The following is a 22,687-nucleotide window of genomic DNA, read 5'->3' on the forward strand; positions in this document are numbered from 1 at the left end:
TCTATCTATCTATCTATCTATCTATCTATCTATCTATCTATCTATCTATCTATCTATCTATCTATCTATCTATCTATCTATCTATCTATCGACATTTTAACTGTTTCCGCTCTCGAGGTCCCTTCACATGTTACCTATGTACATGGTTGCACACACTAAAAAGTAATTATTGCTTTAATTATTCATTAAGTGAATAATTCCAGGTATTTTCCACAAAATACATTTTGACATGTCACAGCAGGTAGAAAAAGCAAACTTACTGTTTTGCTATGACTGTTTGCCCTTGAAGAGATGGAAGTCATTGTCAGTGTGATTCGTAACAAATTAAAATCTCAGCTCTCAAGAATACAGAGCTTTCTGTGCAGGGGAATTCATTAGTGTAGAATTGTACCGATAATTTTTTTTGATTATCCTTAAACGTGTGTTTTAACGTGAACAAGTCTGAACAAGATCAAGCTCACAGTGACGGGGGTTACATCAGGTCTGACTGTGAGGCTTATCTCACTGTGCAGGTTGTGAAGCTCTGCAGTAATAGAGACAGAGGAGCAATCTGGCTGTTGACAGTGAGCTTTTAACCCTTTTCACTGCACAGGCAGGCTTTGTTTGACTCCAAGGATTATGGCCACATACAAAGCTCTGCACCCATCAAGAAAGCCATCCCTGTCAGAGCTACTGACGTCATTACTCTTTAAAAACAAGATGCTACCAGAGAGTCTGAAGACTGTTCAGCTTCAGAGATGGACAGAACCGCTTCAGCTACGCTCACTTTGGTGGTTTTCTTCCTCTGCTGGAGTTGTCACGCCAAGGACGATACTGAAGCTCAATCCTGCCCAGAATACCAGGAAGGTTTCGATGGCTCGTGCTACGAGTTTGTGGATGTGCAGCGATCCTTTCGAGGTGCTGAGGAATGGTGTGAGCGAGGCGGAGGACACTTGGCCTTTATCCTGAACGATGAGACGCAGCAGTTCCTTCAGAAGCACCTGAAGCCTGACAGGAACTGGTGGCTCGGAGTGGCACCTGCTGCTCCCAACCTCACGCTTGACTCTGCTGCCACTGAGGGTGAGAGGAGGCACTGAATGACTTCTTATGACTGTATGCATTTCAGTGCTAACATAAACAGTTAGAAAAAAGGTTTTGCAGAAAGTTAGTAAAATTATTGCTTCTTTATAATAGACAAGAACTTCTTTGAAACACACTATAAATATTAAGTATTCTGGTGCACTTATTGACAGAAAAGAGGTATAAGTGATCAATGATTATATTACAAAGTGCACCATAAATTTCAGAAATGAAGGCATTATAACCTCTACTGCTATCTCACTGGGCAGCTTGTGTGTGCATTGTAAATAACTGTGATGTGTTTGTTTACTGACATTCGCAGTGAAAGGAGCCCAGTTGGATATCTCAGCCAACAGGTGTAATGGGAGATAATTGTCACTCTTTTGAACTATTCAATAGGGTGGCTGTCACAAGGCCTGATTTACAGTGGTGTGTTTGTTTCCCTTCACAGAGGACAAGACTTTACCATTTATTCACCCCGTCTGTTCTTTACTGTCAGAAAGAAAACAAATGGGGATGCAGTAATAACATTTCCACCGCATTTCGCTTGATTATCAAAAGTAATTGTTGTGCTTTTTCAGGTGTTCTCGCTTGGTTGGACAGCTCAGATGTAAGTTACAGTAACTGGGTTAACTTGCCAGATGATCAAGCAGCCTGCGCGCATGTCCTGAGACACTCAGGCTTTCAGTGGGAAGCTACAGAAAACTGCAGCCAGGAATTTAACTTCATTTGCCAATTTGGTACGTGCCCTTAAAAAACTTCATATATGACAATACAATTATGCTGCTTCTTTTTCTTATGTAAATTTTCTTCCGTTATTTCTCCCTGCAGATTCTGGGAGATCAATTGCATGTGATGGCCAAAACGCTACACTGCAGTGTGGTTCTGGTCAAGTTATAGAGATTGATGACAGTTTTTACGGTCGTAAAACAATCCACTACTGCCGATCCCAACTTACACCCTCGCCCACGTCTTCCCAGGAAGAGTGCAGCTGGATGGATGTAACAGATTATGTAACAGGTATTATGGGTCACATCTTTTTAATTGACTTGATCCAGCTTTTGATGGCAGCTATGATACAGAAACAGAAAAATATGTTTACAATAGGTTGGGCTACTCGTCATTTACTTAACCAGTTATTTACCTCGTTACATTTTAGAATGGTAAATTCTGCGGATGCGTGCAGTGTTTGTCTTTATTAAAGCAACATCATCCAAAAGCCAAGAAAAAACTTAGTAAAATCAATACTATTATGTTTTTGTTTCTCGATTCGTGTAAAACATAAAAGCCATCATTGCTCTGTGACTGCAGACAAAGGGGTTATACTGCCAGAAACTAAATTCGTGTAATCCCTCCCTGTTGGAGGTGAAAGATGGGTAGAGTGAATCTACATCCATATTCATAGCAGTATTAGTTATGCTGGAGGGGTTAGTAAACTTCTCCCTCTTTAAAAAGCTATTATGCAGTCTCACCAGAAGCTTGTAGATACAGAAGGAGGATGTTGAAATTTGATAGTATGAACATTAAATAGCAGCATTCTTTTGAAACATCCTTACCAAAAACAACCTGGGCAAGATTTATTTAGATTTAAATCCCATGTATGGTAGATGCAAGAAATCTGATTGGAACACTTATTCATACTTTTTGGGACCTTCCCCGTCTCCTTAAATTCTGAAGGGAGGCCTTTAAAATCTTGATCAGTCTCCAATAACTCCAGTATTTGAAATATCTGGTTGAAATAATATGCCTTCCAACATATAGGTTGCATTTGCTACACAAATAGCTAGAAGCTTAATGCTTATAAAGCGGAAGGATGAGACATGTCCCAACCACACTCATTGGATCAGAGACTCAGTGCATTTCCTGGACTGACTTTGAAGAGATCAAGTGATAATAGCCATTTATCTTGGTGAAGAATGCCAATTTCATGACATATTTATTTAAAATAATAAATATTTATATCTCACTTGTTTATCTAGCTAACTCAATTTTAGCATTTATTGTTTTTATTTGCTTTTTGTGTGACTTTTTCTGCGTTGCCTGTAAAGTCTTATCATTAATGTGCAAACCCTAATAAATAAAGTGTGTTTCATTGCCGTTTGCTCGGCTTGCTGTATGTGTTATTGCAGCTCACTGCCATGGACTGCAGGCTTGCCAGGCTGGAGTAGATCTGAGCACTTTTGGTGAACCATGTCCGACGCTGGGAAGCTACCTGTCTGCAGAGTATCGCTGCAAAAATGGTCAGATGCACGATTTCTTGTTTTATATACACTTTTTGCGCTAAACCCATCAGCCTAAACTCAACCTAAATTCATAAAGACCAGCTGATCAAAACAGATTCCATAGTGCTTATGATGTTATGTGCAAAGATCTTTGACTGTATGTTTCCACAAGTCTAATTCAGTGATGTGATTTCCTCCTAGGGCTTCAGCTGCTGATGAGTAAACTTGCAGCTGTCTTCGATAATGTCACCATCACCGTGAAGTGGCTCCTTCATCCATTCCAGGGAAACTTAACATGCACAGTGAATGCTGGGGATGGCCACACTATTGATCCGTACAGCCCAGAAGAGTGAGCAAAGATTTGCAGTTGACCAAATATGTTAGATGGATCTTAGTACTTTATTTATATCACAAACACTGCTGCTTTTTCACAGGATGGAGAGCACAATTATACACAAATTCACACATCCTGGTGTCTTCCTGGTTGGAGTGGAGTGCACTACCAGTGACTGGAATGTCGCAGCTCAGAAGTCCATAACGATTCAGGAGCCAGTTGGAGAATTCAGTGTGATCATGTGTAATGGCCAGAATATGTCAACAGGTGGCACTAAATGCATTGCCCTCTTCAATATTCCAGTTCAAATCCAACTTGCAGTGGAGGCAGGTGAGTCAGTTTGGCAGCACAAGGGGTGCGACGATACGTCCATTTCTCAAAAATAGAAGATCATTCTGTTCTTATTTTCTGTAACTAGGTACAAATGTTTCCTACACAATTCATCATGAAGCCCATTTAGTCGCAAATCAATCAGTGGGCAGCGGAAAAATGCCACACAATATTACCCTGAATGCAAGCATGGTGGAGAAGCTCGGTCATGGTTGCCACAACTTCACCTTAGCTGCATCTAACAAGGTCACAACCCGCACGGTGTCTGCTCATCTAGAGCTGTGTCTGCTGCATCCCGTTGAAGGCCTGCAGGCCTCTGTGATTGTGGAGGAAGACGTATGTCCCGACTCGTGTGATCTCATCATTAACATTTCACTGGAGCGAGGGGCCCCCGTGGAGCTGCTCTTCACACTCACTGGAGCTGAGGACACTCTGTCGGAGAGCAGAGACATGCTCGCTGATGGCTTGCAAACTTACACATTCTCCAGCCCACTTAAAGGTACTTAAAGCTTGAGTCATGCTCCTGTTAAGACAAAACAAGTACCAGTTATATATGATTTGTGCCCAATTTGGTTAAACATGATCTCTTTTGGTAAAGGATCTTTGCAAGTGAACGTAAGAGCCACCAATGGTCTTTCATCCTCTGATGTCGATGTGGACTTAGACAAGATTCTTGAGGCTTGCCAGAATTACTCTGACTTTTCACCGAGCACCAATGAACATACAGTATGTAAAATATCATTTTAAACAGAAATAATCTGGGAACTTGTGCAAAATATGTAGCCTGTTGCAGAAATGACTGCAGCACAATGACTCTGTTTTCATCTCCAGGCAGATAATGTGAGTGACAGTGACTCTGCTGACTTGAAAATAATTGCTACTCCTGACACTTTGGTTGACTACACTCAGAGGGTTACACTGACAGTAACTGGAACTGAATCACTGCCTAGCAAAGAACTGGCATATGAATGGGAATGCAGTAAGTACAACACTAATTCACTGATCACTAAATTGTGATATGATGCATGGGTCGAGGGAAACCTGGTCATTCAGATCCTTGTTGAAACGACACAAGCTCTGCCTCTGCATCATCGTGAAATTTGTTTTGGATGTATCGGGAAAATACGTAATCACACAACAGTACAATCAAACTGCAACTGTAATCTGTGATCATTACAAGACAAGAAACACCTAGAAGAGTGCATTATGCCCTAAGTCAAGAAAATTTGCACGGAAAATAGTGTCAGATTGCAGTTTTAGCAGACAGAGCTGATGCTGCACTGCATTGCTTATACAAAATGTTTTATGCTTCATCTTGCTATACCACAGCATTATTATGACATCATTATTATTGTGGTCTTATATTGAGACTGTTTCTGCTTTTTTTCCCCACACAGGAGATTGCAAATGCAAAAACAAAACAATGGATGAAACTCATGTGATTGAACGAGAATGCCTCCCAGATCCACTTGAAATGTTCAGATACATTTTAAGAGTAAAGAGAAGGACTTGGTTTAGGAAATGGGCTGAACTTGGAACAGCTTCTAAATGTGTCTCTGTTGTTCCTTCAAAAGAACTCACAGATGTCACCATCAGGTAAAATGGGTTTAATTAGAAACAATGGTATTTGTACAGGATTGCAAAAATGCATCAGGAACTACAACCAGTTACTTTATGTTCTTAATTCTTGCAGCTGTGATAATTGTGCTTCAATAAATGTGAATGACCAGGCAAAGCTAAGACTGAGCTGTTTGACGACTTGCCCGCATGTAGTTTGGTATATTGAGGACCTTAAACCTTTGACAGTAAGTCTGAAACAACAACAGGAAATGTGGCTAAATAGACCGGTGTGACAAACAAGAAATAACTAATGAGTTCTCCTCAGGGTAGCCTCGGTAGATGCTACTCCAAAGCGGGAAGACGGCCCCTTACGGAGAAGCACGATGGCAACATTGAATACACCGTTCACAGCCAATATCTAAAAATCTCAAGGGGCATGCAGCAGAACATCACTGTAATTGCTTATGGTGTGTTTTCATGTCATAGATAGACACAGAATGTGTCTTTTAAAATACATTTTTGATCAAAGTCTAGAAAACAAATTATACCTGATTTTTTTTTTTTTTTTAAACAGACAAGAAGGAGCCGGGGTTTGTCAAGTACACACTTCTGATACCACACCCCGAGCCAACTGAACCACCTACAAACTCAGTAGTCACAACTGATGCACTGATGGATCCCTCAGTGCCCTCATGTAGCATCTCCCCACCGTCAGGAACTGTGCTCGATGCTTTTGACATTACCTGCAAAACAACTTCTTTCTGCTCTACAGGCTGTCTCTATTGCTTCAAGACCAACACAGGTGAGAGTGTGGTGGAGTGTAATTAGTGTTATTGATGAAAGCAATCTCACAGCTTTTCTGTTTTGATAGTTTTATTTAGCTTTTTAGCCCTTGCCACAAGAGGTCACCACAGCAGACAGCAACCACATGTTTGATTTGGCAGTTTTATATCTGGAACTAGTGACCTTTTGTTTGCCAAGTGAATATGTAAACCACTACACCATGGGGCCACTAACTCATGAGCAGAATATAAATAAAGCTTTTGTGGTATTTTCGGGCCACGTGCCAGCATCAGCTGCTGCTTTATCAGTTCAAACAAATTGTACAGCTCAGTTGAGAAATGTTTTTTTGTTAGATCGTAGCGCTTTAAAATAAAAAATCTCAGTAGGTGGAGTCATCGTGGTCTGGGTCAGCTGACCCAGCATTTCTCAGTTTGAACTTTCTAGTATTTATTTAAGAGTCTCTTTAATTCCAGGGTTGCTTAATGTTTATGGTTTTCTTGTGTTTTCCTCTTTGCGTATTCAGTTTGTTCTTAGTTCCTCATTCCTTTAGAGCCATTCCTCTTTCCTGTCTCAAGTCTGTGTCTATGATCTTTGTCTTGAAACTTACTTAGTGCGTGTTATTAGCTTTAGGTTTACAGTTTTCAGTTTTCTTACTACAAATCCCAAACATAAGCTATAAACCTGCCAACAGCCTACAATAAATGGTTCACAGTCTGCGTTCAGGTCCTCACACTACTCTCCACTACACATACTTGACAGGAGTGGTTCGAAAAGTTGGTGGTTGACTCCCCGGAGAAAGTAAATTAGTTTTCATTTTGATACTTTATCAACCAATGTGTAGGTACGTAATTGAGAATCAAGTGCAACCGTGCTAAACTGCTTCTTTGGTCCTTTAGGCACACATCTACGATGCAGTACTTCAAATGAGGTGAGGTCAGTCTTCTTGCCTCTCGGCGATGCCAACAACAAGTACAGTTTGTCTGTTGTGGTGACTGTGAAAAATGAGCGAAAAACAGCAACTTCAACTGTCATCACTCAGGTTGGTCATCAGTCAATTATTACATTTTCTCAAATACAAAAAGGAAGATTAGAGAAATGCTAATGATTAATTAAATAACCTCAGTTATTGTGTTTCTACCTTAAGGTACGGAAAGGTGACTCCAGTGCCTCCGTTAGCACTCTCCAGTCTGCAGTGGAGGACTCTGTGAGTCAGTTAGAGGAGCAAGGTCTGCTCACCGGTGAGGCGCTTGGACAAATATTTGCTTCTGTTTCCGATATGCTGAATACAGTGAGTGGCCAACATCAGAGGGACGAGCGGTCAAAGGTAACAGAATGCAGTTAATGTTATAACTGGACCGGATAACACTGCTGTGATGTTTACGAGGCCCACAACTTGCGAGTGGAGAACATGATAATCATCGTTTCCTTCTCTTTCAGCTGAGAGAGCAAATGCTGACCAGAATGAGTACAGTTCTGCAGGACTGCCCCAGCAACACGACTCAGGAAGTGCAAGTGACCGCCAGAGCTGTGGCTGGGCTCACGCACCGCTCAGAGGAGCTCAGTCCTGCTGCTCAAGTATAATACATTAGATATGCAATAAAGTGCAGTGCAGACCACCTGCTTTGATAAGGCTGTAACAATACCTGCTGTCTGTTTGCATTATTTATTTAAGGATCAGTCTGAAGTGTTTAATCAGTCAAAGCTGATTAAAGACTAAAAATGTGACGTTGGCACAGATGTGTAAAACACAGCAGGATTAAGTGAAACCAGTATTCAATCATGCAAAGTCAGTCAACTTCTTGAGTAGGACTCTTCAGAACAACTGTTGAATTTAACTGTGCAATGAATATATTTTGCAGCAACACCAAGCTAAAAAAACAACAACAAATTAAGTTTAAATACTTAATTTGGGTAGTTTAAATACCCATTTAAACTACAGGTTTAGTGTAATCATCAGCCTTTTTTGTAGGCTTAAGGCAAATCAACACTGACCCTTTTGTGGTTTCTGCTGCTGCATTTCCTCTCTCCAGGAAGAAGCGGGTTCTCTGTTGGTAGACCTCAGCTCCTCCCTCAACAGTATCAGCATCAATCAGCAGAGCACAGATGATGTAGAACTGGTGCAAGCAGCTGCACCCATAGTTGAAGCAGCCAGTAATATTTTGAATGTTTCATCAAATGTGAGAACAAAATTATGACATATCATGCTGGATGTCATTCCTACGTCCACTGCGGTCTTTACCAAACAAGATGTTGTATGTTCTCCTTAGAAAAAAGTCTCAGAGTTTCTTCTGACTGGGATAAATAATGTCCAGAGTGCTCTGCTGAATAACAAAGAGCTGAACGGAGAGCCTGCCATCATTGACTCTGGTCAAATCAGTGTGTATGTGAACAGGTAAGACATAACAGGCTCTGACTTGGACATGTGCTCAAGAATTCCTGAAGATAATTATAACACCGTCTTCTCCAGGATTTCTCCAGAAAGCATGCAAATGCTGGATATAAATGCTCAGAAAAACAGCTCCTCGAGTTTTTCCTTCCCTGCTCTTCCTCCTCATATTGTCTCTCCAGATGAGCCAGTGGACGTCAGAGTAAGTGTTTGCACGCTGGAGGGAAGTGGACATCATCATCAGTATATTTTTGAGAGTTTTTTCTGTTTTCTGTTCTAGTTTTCTTTTTTAGTCAGCATTTGTTTTTTCCTATAGCTGAAAGTCCACAGTTTAGATTTGATGAACGTATAATTTTAGCTCCAGCAATAAGAGATACAAACAGACCACCTTATTTGTAGGGTTATCTCTCTTTTCTGGCTTTGTAAACTACAAGATGTTGGAACCATTTAAAAGAATTACAAACAAGTAAAATCATAGAAATAAAAGCGAGAAGGAAAAGGTGTTTTCAGAAAGCAAAAGCAAAGTTTTGTAGATGGAAAAAAAAGGCTTCACCAAAATCATCTGAGCCTCTATTTATTGTATTACCTACTTTCTAGATGATGAGTTTTGAGAAGAATCCATATTCTTGGAAGGAGGAGAACATCACAGGAACTGTGGGATCCGTTTCCCTCACCAGAGTGAATGGCAATGTCATTCTTGTTGAGAACTTACCTGAAGAGATAGAGGTACTATTGTATAAGAGATACTTTTATTTACTTTAGTTTAAGAAGCATTTGGGGCATGATGTCTTTTCTGGAGTTTCAGATTCTCCTACCCCGGCTTGACAGTGGACAGGAGAACAGCACAGTCCTGGACCTCGCCAATTTCAGCACATTAATAATTGACGTTCCCTCTCCGGATGTAACACTGGTGCTGAAAACTGAGCCTTCTGAAGACATTTCCTTCATGCTCTTCCTGGGATATAAAGATTATCCAAGTGATAAGGATTATGTAGCCAAGACAAAGATCCCTATAGAGAGCGCGAGAGAAGGTCAGTATTTTGTTTTTAGAAAAGAATATTAGGGTTGCATATAATTAATGTAAATTCTTTTTTATCTGGGCTTCTTTTTCTTAAAATAACCGACATCCCTAAGTATCATGATAACACAAACACTTCTTTTGCGTACTGCCATGTTAAAGTTTAGGACAGCACAATTAGAAAAAGACTGAACGAGCCTTTTTAGCTTGTTTTGGAGGGGTTTCCAGGAGAAAACCTCTTCTCTCAGAAAGAACATGACAGCACAGCTTAGGGCTACAAAGTTTCATCTGAACAAACCACAAGAGTTCTGGAAGAATGTTTAAAGAGATGAGACCAAAGTGCAGCACCATGTTTGATTAAAACACGCAGGATATCAGCACAAACGCCTAAAACCAAACCTCAGCCTGATTGAAATGCTGTGGTGGGACCTCAAAAGAGCTGTGCATAAACTAATGCCTAAAAATGAAATGAAGAACCATTGTAAAGAAGACTGAGCCAAAATTACATCAGAGATCAATGAAGCCTAGCAAAAAGTGATTATTTTTAAGTTACTGCAGCTAAAGGTGGTTCTACAAGCTCGGGTGTGGTAGCTTTCTTTTTCACGTGACTGCAGAACAAACATCCTTTTCATACTTTGCAGATAACAAATAACAGTAGATCCCATTCCTGTGTGGTCATGCATGGTGAATAATGTACTGTATAGTATAGTGTGGATGTAAATCTGCATTAAGTTGAAGATAGCTCTCAAATTGTGGGAACCAGAGCCACATTATGAGGGCATCTCTACCTCATGAAGACAAGGATTAAGCATTAAGGTTATGCAAGCAGTAATTATGGTTAAAGTTAGATTGAGTCTTCTTAAAATTGTCTCTATCTCTCTGTTATAACACAGAAGAAAAATTTACTTGGGTGCTGAGTCCCAAAGACAGAACAGATGATGTTGGTGTGCACTACCTTGTTATAAAGCCCATTGTAGAGCCAGGAATCAAATCCATCAACGCCAGTGTCACTGTCATCTCCATCGCTGCCCAGTGCAAATACTGGAATGAAACTGGGTCTTTTTGGAGTGAGGATGGCTGCAGGGTAGGTGGAAAAAAATCACATGCAAACTGATTGCATTATTACTTCCTTAAAATGTGGAGTGTGAGGTTTGATCACCTGGCTTCCTGTTTTGTTCACAGGTTGGTCCACTCACCACACCTTTGGTCACTCAGTGTCTCTGTAACCACTTGACTTTCTTTGGCAGCTCCTTCTTTGTCATGCCTAACTTAGTGGATGTGTCACGCACCGCTGAACTTTTTGCTACATTCACAAACAACCCCGTTGTGGTGTGTTTTGTCGGAGCCATTTTTTGTGCTTATCTATTGGTGGTGGTATGGGCGCGCAGGAAAGACATGCAAGATTCAGTCAAGGTAAAGTACAGCTTCACCAGTTTACACCTTTTGCTTTTAAGAATTTCATGCTAACCTTCAATGTTTCATCTTGATTTTACTTTAATTTTGTCTTGAAATTAAAATTTTACCATCATGTTTAAAAAAAAAAAAAAATCCTAAACGTTGCCCCATTGCATCCACTTCCAGGTCAAGATAACAGTTCTTGAGGACAACGACCCCTTGGCTCAGTATCGTTACCTGCTGAGTATTAACACAGGACACCGACATGGGGCATCCACTTCCTCTCAGGTCAGTGATGTTGATGCAGACTTGGATGGACTCACAGCAACTGATGTTTTTGTTGAACAACATATGATTGCGGTATTCTGATGGCTCTCACCATCCAAGCCTCGACTAACCATTTAGTTATTTTTTTATTTTAGGTAACCATAACTCTGCTGGGTACAGAGGGAGAAAGTGAGCCCCACCACCTGACAGATTCGGAGAAGCCTGTGTTTGAGAGAGGTGGGGGGGACATGTTTCTGCTGACCACACTCTTTTCTCTTGGAGAGCTGCAGAGCATAAGACTGTGGCACGACAACTCAGGAGATCACCCTGCGTGGTACGTGGGTCAAAGGGAAAAAGGCTAATGATAAGCTTGAGCTGTATCAATATTTTTGAGGATCTATACTTCAATCAATGTGCAGGTATGTTAGCAAAGTGATGGTGCAGGATCTGGAGACTGGTCAAAAGTGGCACTTTCTCTGTAACTCCTGGCTGGCTGTAGATATGGAAGAGTGCACTCTCGACAAGGTATTCCCAGTAGCAACGGAGGTGGATCTAAAGAGATTTAGGTGAGACTTGTCATTTATTCAAGGGATTTTGAATCCACTCTGTTTTTGGAGTTTGTTTTCTTGACTTTAATTTCTTGAATCACTTTTCTTAAAAACGTTTTAGTAATCTGTTCTTCATGAAGACAGCCAAGGATTTCCGTGACGGCCACATCTGGTTCTCTGTCATTAGTCGACCTCCATGCAGCACTTTTACACGTGTGCAGCGAGTGTCCTGCTGTTTTTCCTTACTGCTGTGCACCATGCTGACCAGCATCATGTTCTGGGGCATCCCCACAGACCCCTCTGAGCAGACGATGGACCTGGGTAAGTAACAAAATGTACACAAAGCTTTCACAAAGCTGAAAAACAACAGTAGGTAAGTAATTTTGTAATGCAAAGTGTTTAATATTTAATCCAAGAGTTTTTGATACTTCTGCATCATAAGTGTAATTTTTTATTTTGTTAAAAACTTTATGAATACAATCAGACACATGCAGCAAATTATGCAAATTAAAATTCATATATGCAAATTGATGTTTAAATACTTTTTGTTAAATAATTTGTTACAAGATTCAATAAACACAACAGGTTCAAATATTTTGATTTTGATGTGAAGAGAAATATCTCATGGTTGATGTGGAGTTTGATGCTCATGATGCTCATGTGAGTTTTGGATTCCTGCATTCATTTTATTACACTCTCCATGAATTCTAGTGTTTTGTTTCTTGTTTGGTTCAGTTTTGGGGGCCCTGTTCCCAGTTCAGGTTTTAGAATTGAGTGTTACGATGTGTTTCAGTTTGTTCTAACATTTTATTTCAGTTCATGGCTTGATTTTAGTCTGTTTCCCAGTCTGTATTCCCGTTTCTTTGTTTATGCGCTCGCTCCTTCTGCATCCCTGACTTCCTGCTTAATGGAATCCTTTATGGATGGATCAGGTCTGCTCCTCCCTGATTTTACCTGTTGTTAAAAACTTTCTCATACATCCAGCCCTCACCTGTGTCTTGTTTGTCTATAACTCTGTTGCATATTTGTAGCCCCGTCTTCTCTTTTTTTGTGGTTTGGTCCCAGATTACTTTGCTCACTTGCTTGTTTGGACTTACACTTAGTTTTCAGTATTAAAAGCTTTTCTTTAATTGCACATTTCCTTACCTTCAAGTCTATGCATCGTCAAAACTGACAAGATTTACAAATTTTACATACGTGCAAACGAAAAGAAGAATATCTGATTGATTTTTTACAAAAGATTTGGTAGCAGGAGTAAGTAAGACCAACATAAAAAGATTTAATCTTTCATCAGTGTTCATTAAAACCCAATTCAAAGTAAAACTTTAACTTGGCAGGTCACATCGAGTTTACCTGGCAACAGGTTATGATTGGAGTTCAAAGTTCAATCATCATGTTCCCCATCAATCTGCTCATCGTGAGTATCTTCAGAAACACTCGACCTCGAGAGAAAACCACCAAAGCAGATGCAAAACAGGGGAAGACTGTCCGAGTTTCTCCCTCACAGACGTCGTCCCCACAGAAAGAGATAAAGGACATCACACCAGATACCGTGATGAAGGTGAAGTTTATGTTATTTGTACCTCTTCAGTGTAGTACCAGTAAATATTTTGTTCTCCATGTCTGAAGAGCTTGGTGTGGTTTCTTGATTAGGACATAAAAAGAATTGCTCAGTCTCTCTCAAAGGCCATGAAGAGCCCACTGCTACATCTGGAGCTCCATCACGGTCAGCAGGCTGACATCAACAGTCTGCTGTCTCTGGTGGAGGACATCATCAGACAGCAAAACCAAGCCGCTGAAGACTTCTACACTGATTCTTCTAAAAAAGATCAAGCTATGATCCTTAGTTTGGGTGCGGTGAATCTGCAAGGTAAACTGCACTATAATATTATAAATGCTTTTAAATTCTATATATAATTTATGTCCTTCTTTGTGTGTTTGCTTGGACAGAAACCAGTGTGTGGGAGGGCTCTGAAAAAACTTTAGATCTAGCCCAGAAGAAGAGCAACAAGAGCCGGTACCTGTATAGGCAACTGCAGCTTATCGAGAAGGAGCTTGGTATGTTGGGACCTTCTCAGTTTCCAAATCCAGACAGCTACAACCGAGCCATGCAGCAAGTTCATGGAATGAAGGGGCTTCTGGAATACCACCTACCCATGTCAATCCTGGATGGAGACAAGCTCAGCTGTTTCCCCGGGCCAGAGGAGAGTCTTGGTGGGAAGAAGAAATGCTGCCAAGGAGGGCTGCCGTGGTGGTTTGTGTTTATCGGGTGGATACTGGTGATTGCAACCAGTGGTGTGTCAGGATACTTCACTATGATGTATGGGCTGACTTACGGGAAAGACCGTTCTATAAGCTGGCTTATTTCCATGGTGGTCTCCTTTTTTGAGAGTCTTTTTATCACCCAGCCTTTAAAGGTGAGAAACATTACAGTACATGTAGGAGCAGAAGATTTTAGCCCACTTTAGAAGATTTTTTTAACTGACATTTTATTCAATTTTAGAAAATTACTAAACAATATCAAATCCGTTTTTGTGCGAAATACTGCACTGATTTACCTGTATACTGCAATTACTGTTACATTTTCTGAAGACAATCCACTCTAGACAAGCCATTTTTAAATGGGAGAGTCTGTAGGTCAATCTCTCTATCTTTTGCTGCAGGTTCTTGGATTTGCTGCTTTCTTTGCCCTCGTCCTGAAGAAAGTTGACCAGGAAGAATACGGAGAACCAGCCATAGAAGAAAGTCTCAGAAGCCCAGGTAGTTTTATTTTGTATCCTTGTTTTTTTGGGTTTTTTTAAATTTTGCATTGCATCTTTTGCATTGTTTTGTGTTGAAGAACAAAAAATGCAATGCATCTAAAATCGAAAATCCTTCCCCAGACAATCCTGATGCAGTCCAGGCAGCAAGAAGAGACAGCACCTGCAGTTTCTATAAACCACCACCTCCCACTGATATCGAGAAGATGCGGAACAACATGATTAAAGAGCAAAAAGTCTTTGCACTCATACGGGAGATAGTTGGTGAGGAAACCACTTTGATTCAAAGCAAGAACAGGAACTAACATTTTAACAAACTGATGTAAGGGATCTGTTTTTGTTGCAGTCTATACGGGATTTATGTGGATGTTACTCCTGGTGGCATACGGTCAGAGGGACCCCAACGGCTACTTTCTGACTCAACACATTCGCAAGAGCTTCAGCAAAGGCATCTCAGACACAATGAGCATTCAAGATGTCTTCAACTGGGCAAACACGACTCTGCTGAGCAACTTGTTTGGAGAGTACCCAGGTCAAATATCAGTGACGCTAATTGGCACACAGAATGTTTTACATGAATCCCTTATGAAATTTGAAAATCTTTTAGTTTAGTTTTGATAGTTTTTTTTAAATAAATAGCTGAAGCTTATCTCAATTAAAAACAATTTTAAAAATGTCACAATTAAATACAAGATATTAAACAACTCCTGAGAATTTAACAATATTACCCATGTGAAACTAACTCTATATTTATGTAGTAAAGCATAAAGATTCATTAAAATTTCTTCTTGTCATTTGGAAATTGGTACCAGGATTTATCACTGATGGAAACTCAAGGCTTGTGGGCAACGCTCGTCTCCGCCAGGTGAGGGTGCAGAAAAACTCTTGCCACATAGCTCGATCCATGCAGGAGTCTATCCCGGACTGTCACACTCCGTACTCATGGGAGCTGGAGGACATGGGCTCCTACGGCCCAGGTTGGACTCGACCTGTAGGTCGTAATGCTTCAACGAACATTCACGACCCGTGGAAGTACAAGTCTCAGCGTAAACTGAGGGCCTACCCCATCTGGGGCAATGTGAAGTTCTACAGAGGAGGAGGGTTTGTGATGGATCTGGGGCCAGATTTCCAAAACTCCAGCAGGTAGTTAATTTTAATTGCGGGTGACATTATTGCACAAAATATTTAGAATTCAGAGCATTTATCAAATAAAAATATTAAAATTAAAATATTGTTTCATACATAATAATTGCAGTTGTAACTTGTGGGTTGCAGGTTTAATTACTCTTATTAAGACAAAGTAAACTTAAATGTATGATGAGTAGACAGGAGCCATTGCATTGGTCTCCAGAAATATGACTATTATGACCAAATAAGTAATTTGCTTCTCAAAAAAAGATCCACATCCACATGGCTCAGCTGATACTCTTCTCAATGAATATTCACTTTATAAATCACATCTATGCTACACTTTGGGCTACTTTAGCCTGCTCACAGTTGCAGCATGTAGCAGCAGGCAGGTTTTCAACCATCTCCTCCTGAGCTGACTTAATCAGTGTCATATCTCTTAACACTGATAGATGCTTTGCCCTTGCTGGTCAGAAGATCCCATTTATACTGGCAAATCTAAATTTCTGCAGATAGAAAAAACTATCTTATCTTGAGTGTCCCTGACTGGTTCTGATTTGTCTTTTTTATCCTTGTAGGAAAGAACTGTTAGTCTTGAGTCACGTTTTAAAGTACAAAATCTGTAAATTACTTCGTTTATCGTTGCTGCTGTAGAACCCTTCAGTACCTTTATGAGAACACCTGGTTTGACGTGTACACCCAAGCAATCTTTGTTGAGTTCACTGTGTACAATGCCAATGTCAACCTCTTCTGCATCGTCACACTCGTGCTGGAGACCACAGCAACAGGTAAGTAGACCAGATGTAGATATTCTGTGTGAGTTGCACAAATCCTCAACCGTTATGAGAACCACCTAATCTGTCATACCGTGTTTCTAACAGGAGCGTTCCAGTTCTGCAGTGAACTTCAGACTGTGCGTCTTTACCAGTCGACCGGTGGCCTTCACATCTTTGTCGTGGCTTCTGAAATCATCTACTTTCTTTTCATCATCTATTACATGTTTGTTCAGGTGCACAAGCTTTATCTTTTCTTTGCTAATATAAATATAAGCTATTACAAGTGAAGTTATACAGTAAATATGCTCACCTGATTCTGTTTCCTATGTGTTTACAGGGAAAGTTGATGAGGAAACAGAAATGGACTTATTTCAAGAATAAGTGGAACCTGCTCGAGTTGGCGATCATCATTCTCAGCTGGAGCGCCCTGTGTGTTTTCATCAAGAGGACTTTACTCGGGAACAGAGACATGAACTATTACCAGAACAACAAAGAGCAGTAAGCAATAAGAAATGCTGTGAGTTTATGAACCACTTATGTATTGCTCTGCCCACCAGGAGCTGCACAAATCAGGTTTTTTTCTATTTCTCAGCATGCAAGGTCACAATTTAGTGGCTCTCCAGTAGCATGACCATGCATTGATGAAACGAATTCACTTTGGCAGAGAGTGCATACATCATGCTGTGCTACTGGTAGTTTGGGAACACTAATTTTAGCTAAAACAAATCATTTGTGTGTGTGTGTGTGTGTGTGTGTGTGTGTGTCTATGCGTGTGTGTAATCCCTGTGAGCCAAAAGCTCAGGCTTCAGGTTTAAATGGTCTGTTTCAGAGAGTTTTTTATCTTTATAGGGATGGGAAAGGGAGCTAAAATTGTTTGTTTTTGACAGTGGATGAATTGAAGGGCTTTACAAAGGTCTAGTGTAAAGCCTTGAATATATCTTCCCCATCTGTCCCCCAGGTCTGCTCAGATCAGGGTGAGGACAACCTCATCATTAGACAGCGAGCGCTAGGGTCCGTGTGGATGTTTGTGTGTCTGTCTGCTTTTTGTGACCACGTGGGCTCGTCCATAGAGAATTTACATTACACCAACAACACATCCACCCCGGGCTCAAGCGGACTTCAAAGAAATATAATAGGGATAACTACTCAGCCGAAAAGTGTCCACAACAAAGACTTAACGTGTGAGAGGATTATTTTTAACTGTTAATCAAGTGAGGCTGTCTAAATAGAGTTCAGGACTGATATGGAGTTGGAAATGAGCATCAGAGGTCCACTTTAATTCACTTTTAACTGGTAAGTTTTTAATCTTGTGTGTACAAGATGACACAACAAAAATAACTGGTGCACATAAGATAAAAATGTGTGCTGATGGAGAAAAATCACCTTAAGGAAACGAAAACATACATGCAATCCACATCAAGAGTAACTGTGCTGTATGACATTTTAAATCTTGATTTATGATTGTGATGGTGAAAATATTTATTTGTATTCTACGGTGAGCAATAAAGGCTTTAAAAATAAAACAATTTAAAGAAAATAAGTCATTTTCTTTCTGTTTCTGCTCTGTCCAGGTTCGTCAGTTTCCATGAAACAGCCAAGGCCGATGCAGTGCTTGGATATCTGATTGCCTTTCTGGTACTGCTGGCTACAGTCAAACTGTGGCACCTGCTGAGACTGAACCCCAAGCTGCACATGATTACAGCCACACTGCAGCGAGCTTGGACTGATATTTCAGGCTTCCTGGTGGTCATGACCATCATGTTTCTGGCCTACTCTATTGCTGTGAGGAGTTTCCCACGCTTAACATCAACATGCTGCTGGAGTCCATGTTTCTCTCTCTGTTTTATGTTTACTTTGTGAAATAGAAGTCATTTAAAGGTGGTCACTGACACAGAGGTGAACTTTCTATTTTCCAGTCTAACCTGATGTATGGCTGGAAGCTGTACTCCTATCGGACTCTGCTTGATGCTGTGCAGACCATGGTCAGCTTGCAGCTTGGTATTTTTAACTATGAAGAGGTCAGTATGAGACAATCATAATTCAACCACAGCTCACTTGCTGCTCATCCTCCTTCACTATAGTTCTTGCTTCTGGTCCCACAGGTACTAAATTACAATCCAGTGCTCGGTGCTTTCCTCATCGGGTCCTGCATCGTGTTTATGACCTTTGTGGTGCTGAACCTCTTCATCTCCGTCATTCTGGTGGCATTCACTCAGGAGCAGATACATCACAAGGTAACTCACCCACACCATGTCTGAAATGCTGCTGGTGTTATTGTTCAGTTCCAGTAGAGACCTGATTGTTAACATGTTTTTGTTTTTAATGACCTGAGATGAATTAATAATCCTTGAGTTATACTGAATGCTCACTGTTCTTGCAGCCGTCAGAAGAGGATGAGATTGTGGACCTGATGCTAATGAAAATCTGCAGTTTGTTTGGAATCAAATGTAAGAAAGAAGGAGACGGCCTGACCGGGACGCCAGACACGTCGTCTGCGCCGAATAACACACTCTCAACTATTTCTTCTGGGAATATTCATGATGGATGATAAGTGGGACAGGGATAGAAGGTTAACATTGTGATACCCATCAAATGCTTTGCTTTAGTTCCTGCTTGCCTTCATTAGCATGATTTAGTTGTCATGTTGTTGTTACTTTGTAACGCAATATTTTAACCCTTCCAAGTGTCTGTATTAGCATTTTTCTGTGCTGCTGCAGAGCTGGAACCATTGTACGAGAAGCTGATGCACTGCAAATGCTAGAAACTGAGGCGATCCTTATTTTATCCACATATGAGGCATTGTACGTAGAATGCAGTTTGTTGTGATAAAGGAAATAAATTAGTATTTATGTGACTAAATCGTGGACAATATGCATTTATTCCATATAGGTACTCATGGATATTAGTGGAAACTTGCACTGGCATTACCCTGGCAAGGCTAATCAATACTGTCATTACTGTCCAGTAGTCAGCAGCTATGCCCAGTAGTTAACAGTAATATACTGAGCACTGTGTTGTGCTTAGCATTATATCCCCATGACCAATTCCTGTAAGAGCATCTCATATAACACAAGTTTAGACAACATACACAAGAGAGCAGAGCACAGAACTTTCAAGTTAATGTGCAAGTTCTTCAGACTGCTCATAGCATCTTCAAGACCTCTTAAAGACGTTATCGCGTGAAGTTTTATCCATTCAAGCTACAAAAAAGGGAATTTAAGACACTTCAAACCCACATAATGTCTTCTTCCACACAGTGCATATGGTAAAAATCCATAGATCAGTGAACCATAAATACCAGTATGTAGTTCATATTACCTGACAACTGAAATTCTTTTGTTGCTCTAATGTGCATTAATGTAAAAGTCAAATGTTCTTTCTCTCCTGTCATCTAGTCTGGGATAACTGGTAGTTCTACATCACCTGCAGATGTAAATTTTGTCTGTCTCAGCTCTTTGAGTGAGATTTATAACCTATGAATGGATAGATAGACGGATACAGACTGCTTTAGACAATTCCTCTGTCACTGGGTCTTTACCAACAACACCAAAAATGTTAAAATGAGAAAAAGAATCAAATATTACATTTAAAATGTTAAAGTGTCTTTTGAAAACATGCCAGCAACGGTACTGATGACTTGATGACCTGAAGGTTCCATAGGTGCTGTGTGCTTGCTGTAGCTGACCAGGCTTGATTTTAAGCCTTTGAATTGAATTGTGGCACTACAGGGATCCTCAGGGCTGGAAGCAAACAAGCAGTAAGCTGCTAAGGACTTTTCACTTTCTATCAAGGCCAGAAGCCAACAATATGGAGATAGTGGGAGAGGAGCTTGATGAAGGATAGGATCAAAATAACCTGGAAAGCCTTTTGGCCCCACCATACAACAATTTGCATATAAATTGGGTTAGAATTACATCAGAGATCATCTCCATTACTGTTGTAATGGACAGGATGACAGATGAGGTTAGGTCGGAGTCTCCATGGAATATATATATATATAACGTATATATCGATATAAAGGATATTGTCACATCGATATTTTTAAAAAACTCGATATATCGCCCAGCCCTATGAACTATGTATTTGGACATATCTCCAGAATTGATTACGCTGCAACTTATATAACTACAATTTTATCAAAGCTTAAAAAACATTTAGTCCCACAGTCAAATAAATCTGATACATTAAGGATGCCTGCTTTACGCCACTGTAACCCAGTCAACCGATGTCCCTCCAATTAAAATTCTTTTATTACTCCATAAGGTTGCCGAAGGTGATTTAATAAAGTCCCAGCGACCTGCCCTATGTAATTTAAACCACAATGTCTTTGCAATTATAGGATTGGTATTTTTATGACTGCTATCAAACAGCTCCCTCCAAGGAGAAATAGCTTCCGTCTCTGTATGGGACCAGATGGGTTTAACTGGTGCAGTACATGTAGGTAACCAAGCTCTAAGTTGTTTCACGTTCATCACCCAATAATACCATTGGAAATTAGGCAATGAAAAACCTCCTTGTTTTGCACTCGCTTGAAGTTTCTTAATACTTAAACGATGCAGTGAGCTACCCCAAAGAAACTGCCAGATTAAAAAGTCTAGATCTTTGAAATACTGGAATGTGTAATGGAATATTAGATAAAATATAAAAGATCATGGGTGCAGTCATCATCTTAATACAACTAATTTTACCCCATATTGTGAGACGTACTCTGGACCATCTACCGAATTCCATTTTTATTCTTTCAAACATTGGCTCCATATTTGCTCGAACCATCTTAGTGTAATCCGAGGTAATTTGTATCCCTAAATACCTCAAACCATTCACGGACCACCGAAACTCCCACTGTTTAAATAAAGTATGGCAGTGTCCTGACATAGGCATTGCCTCTGATTTATCCCAGTTGACGCGATACCCTGAAAGCAGCGTAAAGCTTTCTATACATTCTAATAGGGCTGGAATTGACTTCCCAGGCTGGGTCATAAGTAACAACATATCATCTGCATATAATAGAAGCTTATGTTGACTATTACCCATCGAAATTCCAAATATATTTACATTATTTCTCAGTTTTTGTGCCAAAGGCTCTATAGCAATTACAAAAAGACCGGGGCTAAGGGGACAACCCTGTCTTGTGGATCTCTGTAAAAGGAATAGGTCTGATATGAGCCCATTCGTCAATACTCGCGCTGAAGGCGAATCATATAATATCTTTATCCACCTAATAAAATTGTCACCAAAACCAAACTTTTATAATGTCTTAAACAGATAATCCCACTCAACACAATCAAAAGCTTTTGCAGCATCCAGTGACAGGGCCACTGTTGGATATACTGAATCATATACATAATTTTGCAAATTAACCAACCGCCTAATATTATCTGAACCATAGCGGATTGGAACAAAACCAGATTGGTCTGCATGAATTATTTTCACCATTACTACTTTTAATCGACCCGCTAAGACCTTTGCCAAGATTTTTTGGTCAGAATTCAGCAAAGATATGGGGCGGTAACCACTTGGGTCTAAAGGGTCTTTTCCAGTTTTAAGAATAAATGTTATAAGTCCAGAGTGCATTGACTGAGGTAATGAGCCTACTTTGAACGCCTCATTATAAACATCGAGCAACAGGGGACTTAACATATCCTCAAATGCTCTATAGAAATCCAATGGTAACCCATCTAATCCTGGAGCTTTATTAAGTGGCATACTGTTAATTGCACGGGTAATCTCCTCCACTGTAATTGGAGCATCTATAATCTGCTGGTCAGTAGTAGAAAGCTGTGGCAGGTTTAAATCAGTAAAGAATGCTTCGAATTTCTGTTCATCTAAACTACCTTGTGTAGAATAAAGATTATTGTAAAAGGCCCTGAATCCATCATTTATATGTCTAATAGAAGTTGAAATAACCCCATGTGATCGTCGTATACCTGGGATATGGTTCATACTGTCTTTCTGTTTAAGACGGTATGCTAATAAACGACTCGGCTTTTCTCCCATTTCCCAATATGCTTGATTAATGCGAAATAAAGCGTATTCTGCCTTTCTGTTGTACAGTACATTCAACTTATATTTAACTTTAACAATTTTATTCAACGTAACTCTGTCTTTTGTATGGGAATGTA

General features: G+C 40.2%; 1 protein-coding gene across 1 annotated transcript; it reads left to right on the forward strand.

The window, feature by feature from the left end:
- The first annotated feature begins 737 nt into the window (after nucleotides 1–737).
- On the forward strand, nucleotides 738–19,113 carry LOC102215474 (polycystic kidney disease protein 1-like 2). Its single transcript, XM_005741689.2, has 38 exons — nucleotides 738–1,059; nucleotides 1,641–1,799; nucleotides 1,891–2,079; nucleotides 3,189–3,299; nucleotides 3,483–3,630; nucleotides 3,716–3,945; nucleotides 4,034–4,444; nucleotides 4,544–4,671; nucleotides 4,777–4,924; nucleotides 6,080–6,307; nucleotides 7,185–7,327; nucleotides 7,433–7,612; nucleotides 7,726–7,863; nucleotides 8,319–8,465; nucleotides 8,556–8,680; nucleotides 8,756–8,876; nucleotides 9,272–9,400; nucleotides 9,480–9,705; nucleotides 10,586–10,776; nucleotides 10,875–11,105; nucleotides 11,274–11,375; nucleotides 11,510–11,688; nucleotides 11,774–11,920; nucleotides 12,024–12,223; nucleotides 13,240–13,463; nucleotides 13,556–13,772; nucleotides 13,853–14,319; nucleotides 14,566–14,683; nucleotides 14,809–14,925; nucleotides 15,008–15,193; nucleotides 15,474–15,804; nucleotides 16,444–16,577; nucleotides 16,671–16,798; nucleotides 16,903–17,063; nucleotides 18,137–18,347; nucleotides 18,482–18,583; nucleotides 18,668–18,799; nucleotides 18,946–19,113. The coding sequence occupies exons 1-38, from the start codon at nucleotides 738–740 to the stop codon at nucleotides 19,111–19,113; spliced, it is 7,029 nt and encodes a 2,342-aa protein (XP_005741746.2).
- Nucleotides 19,114–22,687: the final 3,574 nt, after the last annotated feature.

This window comes from Pundamilia nyererei, unplaced genomic scaffold (assembly GCF_000239375.1).
Source record: "Pundamilia nyererei isolate P.nyererei 1_Seehausen unplaced genomic scaffold, PunNye1.0 scaffold00112, whole genome shotgun sequence".
In the NCBI taxonomy this organism is placed as follows: domain Eukaryota; kingdom Metazoa; phylum Chordata; class Actinopteri; order Cichliformes; family Cichlidae; genus Pundamilia; species Pundamilia nyererei.

Excerpts from the sequence above, each read along its gene's own strand:
- LOC102215474 (XM_005741689.2), top strand. The coding sequence starts at position 738 with ATGGACAGAACCGCTTCAGCTACGCTCACTTTGGTGGTTTTCTTCCTC. Across the intron at positions 2,080-3,188 it reads TGTAACAGATTATGTAACAG|CTCACTGCCATGGACTGCAG; the intron begins GTATTATGGGTC and ends GTGTTATTGCAG. Across the intron at positions 9,401-9,479 it reads ACTTACCTGAAGAGATAGAG|ATTCTCCTACCCCGGCTTGA; the intron begins GTACTATTGTAT and ends CTGGAGTTTCAG.